Consider the following 14,445-nt stretch of genomic DNA (forward strand, 5'->3'; position numbering starts at 1 on the left):
TTACTGTGTATCAGACATCAGTTTTACTTTTGAGAAAAAATGCAGACAATTCATTTTGGCAGAGGTAAAATGACAATGACATTGGGTCAGATGAAAAATAATTAAACACTCAACACACTTCTTCCTCACAACCTCCTTGCTTGAAATTTATGTAGATTGATCCTCTCCGTGTGTTTTGAGAGGTGGAGAAAGGCATTTTTGAATGCTTTGGTGTTACACAAAAAGAAATGACATGTTCATGTTACTTTTGGCTAAACACAGGAAGACGGTCCTGAATATGAATGTTTTTTTTCTTCTTCAGCTGCAGGGTAGGCAGATCAAAACCTGCCTTATGCTACAATGCACGGTTTAAATGGCTGAGAATCTGCACTAATGCAGTAGGTGTGGATCACAGAATTCCAGTATCCATGGCAGTAAATCAAAGCATTAGCTTTTATCCCGAATGCTGAAAATCAGCTCTTGTTTTACTTGTAACAGTGTTGCTTTGATAAAACGTGCAGAGAATACTGGAAATTGTCCAAAAGACGTCCATTCATATGGCAACAAGGGACTTTTAGAGGGAGGATGGAAATCAAGAGAACTCAAAGGCTGGAAAAAGATCAGTTATCACAGTCGTTTGCAAAACACAACCTCAAAGGATGGAGCCTGTCATATGAAAAACCATTTTCATGACATTTTGCCTGAGTGAGCGAGTTCAGGCACAAAACAGTCACCCATCATCAGTGATGTTCCTCAGTTCGTACATGTTTTCGTCGGGGGGTGGTCTCACTTGTTTGTTTGACAGAAGCTCTTCTGTCAGCCCTGGTGACTACTCCTCAACCCCTCGCCCCAGGTTCTGTTTTCGGGCCAATACAATTTCCCATTTACATGTACACCATTCTTAGGGGGTGTTATCACACTAGATTACTTTCAGCCCTCAGAACAAAGACTCAGAACTCAGAGCACTTAGTAAACAATTGTACAAGTGAGGGTGAATACTATGCACATTTGTAATATGTGTTATTATTATTATTATCATGAGAATACTCATATAATATTAATAATTTCCAAGTTTAACTACCAATAAAGTACTACTTTTTGTGTTTTTTTTTTCCAAGGATTGAATGTGAAATCACTCTTAGCGGGTTACTTTTTGAATGCCCTGATATTAGGACCCAGTGGTGCCTAGTTTTACCCCCAGTGAAGCCCTGTGTTTCTTGGAACCATTTGTAAAACCCAGAGAAAAAAAGTTGGGTGTGATAAAGTGCACTGATTTGAAATTGGACAAAGAGATAAACTCAGTGACCAGCTCTCACCTTTTCCAGCTGAGACTCTTTTCTAAGGTCAAGTCCTTTTTTATCGTGTAATCATTTTGAAAGGGTTACACATGCTTTTATCTCGATCCGCCTTGACTGCTATTAGACCCTTTATGTTGGTTTTAGCCAAGCCTCCCTCTCATGCTTCAAGTTGGTCCAGAATGCAGCAGATTGTCAGGAACATGTGAGCGAGAGAACGTTTTTCCTTCACTGGCTCCCTGTATGTTTTAGGACTGATTTTATCGTTTGCCTACAAATCATTGAAAGGGCTTGCTCTAACCTTTTAAAACCACACGTCCAATCAAGGTCACTCATGTCCACTGACCAGCTGCTCTCATTGTCCTAGGATCAATCTGAAGCACAGGGGAGATTGTGCACTTGTAGCCCCCAAACTCTGGGATGAACTGCCAGTTCATATACGGCATATAAGCCTTAAAACAAATCTGTATTCATTGAATGTAACACAGTGTGGGAATTTCCTTTTTATTGTTATGGTCTAATTGCTTTTATTTTCTTAGTCGTTTTATACAACATTGCTTTCGCTATTTTGACTGCACAGCATTTTGCTCAAATGTTGCTGTTTTTAAATGTGCTTCATAAATAAATCTTGACGCGTTAATCAATAACCTTCTTGCTTAACGGCTATAGGGAACACTGATTGAGCACTGCAGCTTTGAGATGTTCAATCATCAAGTGGGAAGAGTCACAAAAGTCACAGAAGTCAGAGCTAATTGGAAAGTGAGGCACACAACGCTTTTCTGTGTGAACTTGTGGAATGCTGGAGTATCTAATGAACACGGTGCACATAGATCAAAGTTGGCAGGGGTGTGAGTGACACATTTAAAAGTCTCTTCTCCCACAAAATGATTAGTTGATTATCAGCAGCGTTTTATTTTAGTTGAATTAGCAGTTTGGTGAGAGTTTAGCGAAATTAGGGACATCAATTATTTAACAAGATCTACTAACTGGAGAAACTGTGTCATTTAATGCAGAAAAAAACTGTGCAACTCAACTAAAATGTGACTTGTGTGTTATGCAACACAATTGAAATGAGGCGATTTTATCACCTTTCTTTAGCTGCAAATTACTGGCTTAATAACTGAGCCATAAATAACCACATAAAGGCTCCCAGTAGCTGCATAAATTTAAACATTAGGCTACAACACAATTGTTTTAGGTGTCCATTAGATGTGTAATAATTCAAGGCATCTTATTACTTTGTGCAAATTACAGTATTTCTAGACGTACAACACAAATTAACAAATATGTATCTTCAGTGTTTAAATACATGGACGTTTTGATGTTCAAGTGCTGGTAATATCATAGATCTCTTTGTGTTTTACACTATTATATTATTTATATCCAAAAATAAAATTATTACAGATATTAAAATGAAATGCGTCATTATAACATTGTGAAATATTCTTAATCCTCTGAGCTTTTGTCATGTTTTAATAAATGAATGCTTGCTACATTGCCCCCCCCTCTGCCACAGTATCCGGTCATGTGTTTCAGATGACACGCCAAATTCAACAGAGCCTGTAAATGGCTGCTGGCTAGTGGTGGATGGACTCGGCAGGGTTTTGAGTTTTAGCATCTAGCTGCTGGTTATGTTGGATGCTTCCCAAATGGACCAATCTGTGGTAAATGGGGTTACACAGCATCTAAGTTTGCAGATGGTGTTCGAAAGCACCACAATGTTTTTTTCCCCCTCAACACATTTAGAAAAAGACCTGAACACAAAAAAAGTGGGTTTGGGTGGCGTGCAAGGTTGACACTTTAAGATGAAGGTGATTGTTAACACTCAGTTGGGGTTGGTATCCATTCTTGATCCTCGTCTCTGTGGAGACAATCTTCCTCTAATAACAGTAATCTATCTCCTCGTTGGCCAGGACAATAGCTGTTCTGCAGGGGATGTAGACCTGAGAGAGAGAAAGAGACAAAAGGAAGAAAGAAAACAGGGAGAAAAGGAAAAAGACAATCAAGGATTAATGATGTTAATGTGATCATACTTTTTTTGAGATGACTGAATCTTCTGGTTAATATTTTTTCTTTTTTTTTTAAACGGGAGGCAGGCATGATGGTGCCTTAATGATCTGATGTGACCATTTCTAACAATCAAGGCTAAACGAAGAGGAGACAGGGAAATAAAACGGTGAAGAGTAGGATGGCAGATGTATATACAGTATATAGGGATATTCAGATCTGTACAGAAAAACAACTCTGCAGCGGAGACACCGCCGGCTTGATCGAAGAGGACCTGCAAGGTTAGAGAGGTATAATCAAAGTGTGACAATGTTGCAGCTACATGAAAACATCTGTGTGGTGCTGGAGTTAGCAGCTCTGCAGCAGAGGAGAGAACTTGTGTCTGTGAACAGCTGCTGCAGCAGTTGATTGTAAAGCTATGAAGAATATGCATCCTGCTGTAGTTGATGCTTCAAATTTTTTGATCAGTAATTCAAACAGTTTCAGACTCACGTCATTAACATTTCATTATATTCTGGGCCTGTGCGTCCAAGTGAGGGATCCCGAGATGTGCAATCTTGCCTTAAGTGAGGGCAAAAAAACAAAAAAAAAGTCCTCTGTTTTAATTCTAAACTCTCTAATCAATGCAATATCTGTGTGTTTCATCATCTGAAAATATTGGCTGTGTATCAACTGTAAATTTGGTATTCTGTGAAGATACAATCTGCCAGTGGGCATGCGAGGAGCTTAAAGAATCTCCTGAGTTTTAGTGGACTGAAAAAAAAACATGTCAGCAAAAAATGTCAGCACACTGCAAAAAAACAACAAAAAACACAGAAGGAACAGAGTCTGGAAATGTCAGCTTCCTTATATATACAGTACAAAGAAATCTTAGTGAGGGCGTTAGTTTGGAGCGGTGTAGCTAATAAAGTCTTTGATCAATCCTTTTGATATTCACAGTGTCGTTTGGAGGCAAGGAGCCACTGTGTACCATTAGTCATTTCAGATTTATGCCAAAGGAAAAGCCAAGCAGACATAAATGATGCTGTATTTCCCAACAGAAAAGTGAAAAACAGAGCAAAGCTGTAAACAATTCAATCACCCCCTGAACTCTTCAAGCCGCCCCTCGGCATCAGTGGATCTGAGCTTGGTGTGGATGTGTTTCTTTGGCAACAGTTTGTCACCGAGGGAGTGGAGCAGCCCAGTGCTGAAACACTGACACAGGCATTGGTGACTAATTAAACAGTCACAGTGGGAGAGTCTCCATGCAGAAGCACCGCAGAGAGAAGGAAAGGCAGAATGAATCATTGCACCTGTTTAGACAAAAGCTACCACTGTGCCTAACCTGGAATATGTCAACAGCTTTTATTTCCACCAAACAGACAATAAAAGTGACAAATTCTAAATCAATCTGTGAACAAAGAACAGCAGAAAGTCCCGTGTGTTGGCACGGCAATTAGTGGAAGACATTCTCGTTAACATATTACTCCTCACAGCAGGAAGGTGTCATAAATTGGAAACATACATTTTGTACTATACATGATTCTAACGCTTCAAATTCAGAGTGGATGTATAAAAAGGGATCAAATGTTTCTCATTTTCATCAAACATCATCTCTGAAACAGCACAGGAGAATATACCAGAGCAGAAGTGTGACGCTGCTGTTTAGAGTCAAAACAACACAACCCATGAGGCGTTTAAAATGTAGGTACAGCTGGTGTGTCATACACATAGTGGTTAAAGAGCCATTGCAGTTATTTTGCTTGTTTTAGCCCATTTACTACAGTTCTCATGACTTTATATTACAGCTAAGCATTTGGTAATCTATCCTGCCGTGTTTTGGTTCATGCACTTTTCTTACTGTTGCAGGCACTCATCTGTTTCCATCATCAAGTTTGCAATATGCAGTTTCAGCAAGTCCATGTAACTTTTGCTGAACAGCTGCCACTGTGGACAGGTGACATGAGATAATGTGGTGAATGTTAAGCGAGTGAATCGTCTCAGTATTCATTGTACAGCAATATCTACTTACAGCTTGCTAACATCAGCCACTATGAGCTGATTGCTATTCCAGACAATGTAAGGCAATAACAGCAAAACCATTAAAACCCCTTTAGCGTAAATGTTGTTTTCAGAATGTGAGTCAAAATTCACAGCCAGCATAGTTATATACAAAGTCAATGGGAAAACATGATTGGATGCACATTCAACTGGATACAGTTATGCGTAAGACACAAGGGGCCCTAGTTTGGTGGCGCAGCGCAGGTTGCGCAAGGTAACGCAGCCGGTCTAATGCAAGTTTCGACCAGCGCAGCCGAGCGCAAAGTCAGATTGGGAGATTGGTAGATTGCGCTGCGCTGAGATAGGCGTGGCCGCGCAGCAGGGGGAGGCGTCACAGATTCAGCTTGGTGCAGTGGAAGTTTCGTGCGAAAATGTCCCGCCGAGGTTGCGCTGAAAGCTCGCCACCTCAAACCAGGTCTACTCTGCAGTGGAAGTTTGGCTGACTGACCTGCAGTGCACACACGTCACCAAGACCTCACAGGCAGATTTCCACAGTTCCAGGCACATTTCAATGCAATACATATCCACAATAACCACTATTTAATGCAACTAACGGAATCAACACGTGGATTTATATCTATATAGATTGTCCCGTCACATCTGACGTCAGATCAAAGCAGAGATCAAAGGCTGTCGGTGCGCAATGGAAACTCCACCTGAATTAACACAGCAGGGACGAACTGGCACTGAAAAGCAGCTGCGGATGTCCCAAGCAGGACTGAGGGTGGATGACTGCATGTCGCTGCCGTGTTGAGACTACGCACTTCCGTTGTGATGATCGCTTTATTTATTTATTTACTTATTAATTCATTAGCGCGAGCGACCGCATCACGCAGCCGTAATGAAAAACAAAACACAAATCATCATCTCTCTTAGCCCACCACAACAGCCTCGGTATCAGAGGTTCGGCCTCTGGCGTCGCTGTCTCCTCCGTCCATGTCCAAGTATAACATGACAAACTTGCGGTGCGCATCGCCCGCGGAGCAGTTAAAGGTGAGGAGAGGAGCTCATTTGATTGGTGAAGATCCGAATTGGCTGTGTTAATCCCACTTCTCCTCCTCCTGTCTCCCTCCCGCCCTGTCTCCTCCCTCTTCACCGTTTGCGCAGGTAGGAGGGACGAGGGGAGGGCTTGCGCTGGTCTAAGTCTGACTGCGCGGCCCACCAAACTTGCGAAATGGACCTGGGCCACACCCCGTTGACGTGGCGAAGCTGCCCTGAGGTTAGACTTCGCCCGGTCTATGAAACTAGGGCCCCATGTCTCTCTTTACAGTTTTTTTTTTCCAATTGCTATTAAGCATTGGTCAAAACTGAAGTCACATTTTTTCAAAACTCTTAACACAGTCTGCAAAGTGAGGTAGCTTTAGTATTGATCAATGCTTGTTACCAATTGAAAAAAAACTGCAGTCTGGACCGAATTCAGTCAATCAACATAAAGACATACCAGTAGGTTCGGCCTGGGTTGAGGGGTGGTACATATTCAGCTTGCAGTTGCCACAGACCAGTGAGCAGCAGCTTTTAGATGTACAGTACTGACCATTTAAGTAGACAACTCTTTTATGTGAATGGAAACGTTTCTGTGTTATCAGAGAGATCGTCTCTGCTCGCCCTGATCATCTCCCAGTGCTAATTACTTCACATCCCTGGTCAACCTACGTTGTGATCTAATTTAGAGCTCACATCCAGTCGGCTAATATTAATACACATTCCACAGGAATAATGTCAGACGCAGTTCTCATCAGTGTAGCACAAACTCTGCTCCCAGCATTTTGTGAGGGCGATGTGCAACAAGAAACCCTGGTCCTCCTGCATCCGATTTGATTTGTCTGAATATGTCCATGGAGCCTTTGCTACTTTCTGATGAGTCATTTGGAGTAGGTGTTTATCACTTCCCTGGCAAACACTCACAAGCCACATTTCATATCCAAGCAACAGCATACTACCAGCAGTCCAATCCAGCGGCAGTGAGTGTACAAGTGAACCTTTGCAATCTGACTATTTGTTCCAAGCCTTAATATCTGAGCTGCAAAAGGAGATAAAACAAAACTATGCACATGTATTGTATGAGCAGAAAGTTAGTCGGGGCTGTTTGTCCTTTATCTGACTTTTTTTTCCTTTCATGGATGTACTTACATTGCCTCGTATCACATTCACATGTGAGAATTCGGATTTTCTTCTCCCTTCAAGAGCAGAGTCCAGCCTTCAGGCTAATACTCAAACTGATCAATGTTCAAACACAGTGATAAAGGATTCATGAGGTGCTTTCACAGGAATATATCATCCACTAGGTTTCTGTCTCCTGACCCCAGCTGCTGGTGAGAGGACTGCCTGACTATCTGTGCACATTAACTCTCCAGACATGTCTCTGTTTCTCTCCATTACTCACTTAACAAGGATCAGCTAAGTGTAACTACTTCTGTCCATGCAGGTTGGAGAAGACCATGGATCTGACTGGGTAACAACAACAACACAAACCTGACTTGGATGGTTAACTGAGACGGTGCACAATTAAAGGATAATTAGGGCCAGAGCATCTACTAAGCTTGATGGTCACATTTTGGGGGGCTTTCCCATGCTAGACAAGTTAGGAAAATTTGCACATGGGTCTGGACAGCCCAGAAATTACAGAATTTGGGGGTTGTTGCACATGGGCAGGGCAAAATGGCTCTATAGCGCCCCATTCAAATTTTTAAAACCCCTCTGCATAGGGGTTACTTTGTCGTAGGCAGACTCGCCCAGTCAACTTAAGACTTGGTGGACGTCATCTTGAGACCATGATCAAAAGTTATTAAATGATTGTCTGTAGGTCAAAGGGTGTGGCAGCTAGGGCGAGGCACATTTTGACGACATTTAAAAAAAATCTTTAAACAGCTGTCACACCTACATCGACCGAAACCTACTTGATCAAAACAGCTTCAAACTTTCTGGAGATGATGAGGGCTCCACCCTGATATATCAATATCCCTACTCATAGTGCCCCCTGGTGGTAACAGAAAATTATACTTTTTTACTCTTACGTGTACTAGCCCCACAAAGCTGACCCAATCAACTCCATTCCTGTCCTCCATTCCTACAACATGTCTAGCAAGTTCAACTCAACAAGTGAAGGAACCTAATGACTGCTACAAAGTTTCATGTCACAGCGTGCACGCGGTGGCACGATGAATTTTGATCCCTTGGAATGAAATTACGTTTGGATTTTTAATGATTTTAATGAACTCATAATCACCTGAAAATCAATACACATATCCAGAATGGTGAGTATTTACACCTGAGAGGGGTCTCCACATGAGTGGGGCCAAATGTCTCAATACGTCCCCTTGAAACCTTGTCCACTGCTGCATGGTCCACGACCACGTGGGCTGCTTTCACGCCCCAGCATGGAGTCTGGTGATTGCGGCCACTTCAGGAGGCACACCACTAGACTGCCACAGTGGTGTGGGAATGGAAAGGAGCGGGAATGGGAGGGCCCACTCATGGCAGCAGTAAGACTAAAGACAGCTCATGACTTTATTTCATTAGTATTACATTGTCATTATTGTTAAGATTGATAATCAAAATTAGAATTCAACAATTGTATGATCAGTTTATCAATCATGAAGTTTATTGAACTTTGTTGCTAAAAAAGAAAAAAACCCAGATGAAACTCATGTAAAATTTAAAAAAAGTTAGTTCAAATTCTATCATGATTCATGAGACCATAACTTTTCAGCTCACTGCATTTCAGTTTACAGGAAGAGTTACACTATAAACTATTTAAAAAGGGAGCTTTATATAATCATAGGATGATGTGAGCTAACATGGAGTCTAAACTCACAGGTACAAATCAATGCAAGGTCTAACCTAGTAAATTTTTCTCATAGTATATACTGTGTGATTTCACTGCACTGCATGTGTGTGTGTGTGTGTGTAAAGTGTGAAACAGGTCCTGTACGTCCTGTCACAGTTTTACTCTGTTAGTTCACACTTCAGCATTGGGCCTTAGATCTTTCTGATGGAAATGTACGTCTTTTGATCATTTGCCACGACTCTGCTACATTTCCCTCACTTTCTTTTTCTTCCTCACTTCAGCTTAATTTCTTTTTGTGAAACTGTCAAAGGAGACATCCCCTTTGATGCATGCAAAGTTTATCAAAAGGTTTTGAAGCAACTAATTATTCATCAGCGTTTCTTAGCGTTGTGTCTGACATTATAACATTCAAACAAAACTGTAAATGTGGCAAATACCGAGGAGGTTAACCAAAAATACGCTTTCTCACTCGGGGAATTTTAGTCCCCAACTATTAAAGTTTTTGTCTCTCTAAATGAATAAATTGGAATTGTTCAATAACAGTTGTCCGAGCTCTTGATGAGAGAGATTCTAGTGAAATGCCCTGCAGAGAATCAAGCTGTCAGTTCACTTAGATGAAGGCTCAGCTACAACATTTTTTATTTGCATAAAGAGAAGAGTGCATATTTTCATCTATCTCATTCAGCATTATGGCAAGCTGTTCAAACATTCATTCTCCTCATATTACAGTGAGGTAAAATGAACTGAGCCCAAGTGCTGATTATTCTGTTATTACCACCACCACCACCAACAACTCTGGTATCATTATAAATCAGGCAAAATTTAAACACTTACACTATATAGACTCTAAAAGGCAAATATTGATAGATTCCTTACTAAAGGCACACATCAGCACAATGCCCATCAGCAAGATGATGCTCTGACTGCTGAGTGCATACTATACTCATTACTATACAATTTACAATTACAGTACTCAGTATTCGTGGGTACACAGACATTTTCTAACTCAGCCTTCATTTTGATCTCAACTACACAACTATAACGTTTCCTGACTCTTTTTTTGCACAGTTGTGTTGCTGTTGCAGTGAAAACGCCATTGACAAAGATAACCTGTCAATGTCCCTAAAGCTTCCACTATAACAATACCTGGCTGTAATTAGACATAGTCACTGACATGGATGCGATTAGAATTAGACAGCATCAACACAGACTGTGTTATTTTAAGTTTTACTACTTCCTGCCACAGCAATAATTACGCATGGCAGAAAATTTTAAATATATTATACTTGATGTGTTTTTTATTATTGATTCAACATTATTTGTTTTATTCAATTGACATAGACATCTTTTTCTTTGCCAGGTTGGGCCTGGTGTGAGTCCTACTGTACTCCAGCATTATATTTCTTTATTTCATGTGACCACACTGTAGGATCAGTGGATCACAGAGAGTGAGCAGCAAAAGAACACTAAAATGAAGAACTTATTAGCATTTTCAAATAGACTTGATAGCTTATTAGAAAGTGAGAAGCTTATGGACCTTCATCAGTGACTCTATTAACATTTGTAAGTGTGGAGTTGATGATTTATTAAAAAGTTAGTCCTATTAACCTTTGTTAATGAGAAGAAATGAGAAACAAAAGCAAAAGGGATTTTCAATTCACAACCTGGCAACCCAGTCATTGAGCTTATTAGTGGCTTATAAATTATAGCTAATGTTTTATCAACCCATAAAAAGTCACTGGTTCCAACTAATAAACCCCTTTTAAGGTTAACCTTTTATTTATTTATTTATTTTTAAGTATATTTTTGGGGGGCTTTTTTGCCTTTAATGGACAGGATAGTTGAGAGAGGGGGGATGACACGCAGGATAGGGCTGCTCGACACAGGATTCGAACCGGGGCTGCCTGCAGTGAGGACTATAGCCTCAACACACCGCCCCAAGGTTAACCTTTTAAAAAGTGATACCATTTTATTATTTATCTCACAAACTGGAGCTGCGCAACACAGAAACCTCCCTAATTGTGTACTGTGTAGGCTACTCTGCATATGGAGAATAGGGTTATGGATATAACCCTGGTTCTTAGATTGAGTGTCTCAGTGCTTGAATAACATTACGGCAGCCCGACCTGGCTGCCACTAATGAAACTGATGTCAGGAGGGAGTGAAAACAGGTCAGGCGTCATAAAAAAAAACAAAAAAACAACAGCTAAACTCTACCTTAAGCAAGGACAGAAGTCTGGTGAGACATTTATTCATGCTAATCAGAGAACCAGGGTTATATCCATATCATGGACAATCACTAATATCTAGAAATGTTAACTACAAGTAGTAACCATGGGGCAATAAAACAAAATGCAGTCTCAGAAGGATAAACAAATGGTGAACTCAAGCACTCACTGTTATGAGTACAGCAGCTATCACAAATACACTGTTGCCTGAAAAGTTGGATTAATTTTGTTTTCAGACACATTCCTTTTTTCAAACTGTCGACCAACTCTGGCCCAGGCTATTGGAGGGACATGTAGGCCTCTTTATTGTTCTTTATTGAACACATGGCTTGAGATCCTAACAATTATCTTTCTTTCTCTTTCTCCCCATGTAGTGGGAACTTTCACAAACTGAGTACTCACAAACAAGATGAGCGTCTTGCCAGTTTATTCACTTGCAAGTGGGCGTTCCCGAACAGCAACAGTTAAGTCACCAGTTGGAAAGATGCGCGCTGACTCTCAGAAGGAACTTGCTTATATACACATCACATCACTTCAACACCTGTCAGTACATACGTCACTTCCCAGACTCAATTTGTCAGATTTGGTGATAGAATGTCTAATCAATCTTTAGCAAAGGTGCAGGGTGAGGCTAGTACTGTATGCAGCCGCACACACCACTTAAATAGAAAGCCCTCAGGCCCATAGGCCACCTAGAAGCTAGAGACCCCTCCAGCTATAAGACAGGCTAACAGTCTGTATACTATTCAGTGGGAGAGATACTCCTTGGACACAGGCTTTCACGCATATGGTTTTGCTGAAGTTGCACAGTGAACAAACATTTGAGCTCCTCAGAAGAGATGGGGAGAAGGGGAAGCACAAGCCTATAACCTTCGAGGTGGACTGGGATTTGGCTGCATCCTAACATTAGTAATCCTAGGGGAAAACTGTAAACATGCCTGATTTATGGAAAGTGCATGGATTTCATGTGCGAAGCAAAGGCTGAAGCAAGCAATAAGGCTGTCTTCAAGGACAACATCTTCAACTCTAACTGTTTCAAGGGGTCAAAAGGGCAACAGGAGAGAGCATTTATTACAGTGAAAAGATCCCACAATGGAGCCAGTGGCCTTGATGTAGGCAATTTACAGGGTTCGCCCTTCATGAATCACTAAAAACTGGTGACCCAATCTTTCTGTTAAAACCAATACAACAGGCTGAAATAGCTGCTAGATAGATCTTACTTTACCCTCGTTAAGACCCTGTAAAAATGAAAGAATCACTGCCACAATACAAGGAAAGGGACTGAAGCCATGGTGCACTGGTGGGGGAGACCCATTGTATTTATTCTGAACCACTCATGGGACAAGCCCATAGAGCTAGCTAGGACAATCTTTAGCCACTCATGTGCCAGTGCAACCATCCAAGTGAGGTTACCTGACCAATTCTAATGGTTACCAGATCAAACGTAACAAAAACTGTTTCTCCACCTTGGGTTAAAGCTTCCAGTCCAGACATGCAGGGGTGTGGGCTCTTGATAACAGATCCACCTCTAATTCGGAATACCCGGCACATGAGTTGTTCTCAATGACTGCACACTGCTCCAAACTAAAAGTGCGTGTGCCAACATGTGCAACTGCCCCTTTGTCTGTTGATGTAGAACAGTTATCTGTCTTATCTGTGGAATTATTTGTCCTAATTAGGGCATGATGACCCCTTGGTCTAGGGAGGAAGCAGAGGCTACACAGTGTTGGATGCCTCTCCAATAGAGATGCTACTGGAAACCATCAGGCTCAGCAGCCACTGGAATTGTGTGAGACCATATTTCTCCTGTAAGACAGTGCTAGCTTGTCTGCATACTGTAGGGTCCAGTCTTGCCAGGAACAGAAATGCCTTGGCTTGAGAGCCAATAATGAGCGAATGCCCTTCTCCACATTTATCTGAATATCCTTTCTTTCCTGAGGTTGACATTTTCTACTGGAAGACTTTTTCTGATCTCTATCAATCTGCCCAGCTTTCCCAGATGGAGACAGCCAATCCAGCTGGCATGTTGGCACCCTCTTGTGGCTGGGGTGTGTAGCACACGCTGTTATGTGCTTTATGTTGTTAAGATTGGCGTTGAGTGATGACAGAAAAGACTGATTTGCTGTTGAAAAATAGCTTTTTTTTTTCTTAACACTTAACCATTTTCTCAACAGTCTGCTTGGAGAGATTCTTAGTTCAAAATGCATGAGAAAAGTAGTGATAACACTGAACACGTTCTCTTTGTTTTCCTTTGGGTGGCAAAGGAACATGTACTTTAGGTTCTGCAGTCTGTGTGGAACATATTCCATTCAACTTGCTACAGATTGGCCCTTGGAGGTGACATCTGAATGCAGTCCATCTTAGAGGGGGGAGGTGGAGCTGGAGAAGACAGAGAGGTCTTTGGATTTAGATGGGCCACTATCAGCAGCTCTATGGACGGCAACTCTTGGATGCTATCCACTCAAAATGCAACAGGAATTTCTTGTCGTACTGTCTCTCCATCTACATCATCACTATCAAATTGTTCTGAAAAATTGCATCTGTGTATTTTTTATGCTCATCAGTAACTTGCCATCACCAAGAAACCCCCTCTGGGATGGCAAACCACTGGATGCTGATTCTGAAAACTGAGCACTTGCACATGTCCTGCATGCTACCCTCCCTTGGCACTGGGGTACTTTGAAGACATGTGAGTGCCAGCAAGGAAAATAGTTTCCATCTCTTCTATGGGATCAGACAACAGGAGCTTCAAATCGAACTCTCTCTCATCATCATCATCAATGTCTCCTTTTGTGGTTGGCATGAACAGAAGAGAAGTCATCCCCCACCTGTGTCTTGAAAAGTGAAAATGACGGCAGGAGTTGGGGATCTGATATGATCTCTCATTTACTGTATATGAAGGTGAACATGGTATTTGTGACATCAATCAAGTTTTTAAAGAACAGCCATGCCCTCAATATTAGTGTTTCACTTTTGAAGCCAGCTTAATGTGGCCTTTTAAGGAACTGCAGTTTTTAGCACTTCTCTGTTGGTGCAGTGTACAACTACAGCTGTGGTTGTTAGGGGTTACAGGTCACACACATTGACTTGAGTGGATCCACTGAGCAGT

At 41.4% G+C, this 14,445-nt stretch overlaps 1 protein-coding gene across 1 annotated transcript in view; it reads right to left on the reverse strand.

Annotated features, from left to right (window-relative positions):
• Positions 1-14,445, reverse strand: part of gbe1b (glucan (1,4-alpha-), branching enzyme 1b) — a 98,169-nt gene continuing 83,724 nt past the window's right edge. Inside the window, exon 16 of the mRNA XM_085795949.1 lies at positions 1-3,217. Coding sequence (XP_085652075.1) covers positions 3,155-3,217 — 63 coding nt within the window. The 3' untranslated portion in view covers positions 1-3,154. The remainder of the gene's footprint in view (positions 3,218-14,445) is intronic.

This window comes from Trachurus japonicus, chromosome 13 (genome assembly GCF_045865225.1).
Source record: "Trachurus japonicus isolate A0001 chromosome 13, Traja_1.0".
Taxonomy (NCBI): Eukaryota; Metazoa; Chordata; class Actinopteri; order Carangiformes; family Carangidae; genus Trachurus; species Trachurus japonicus.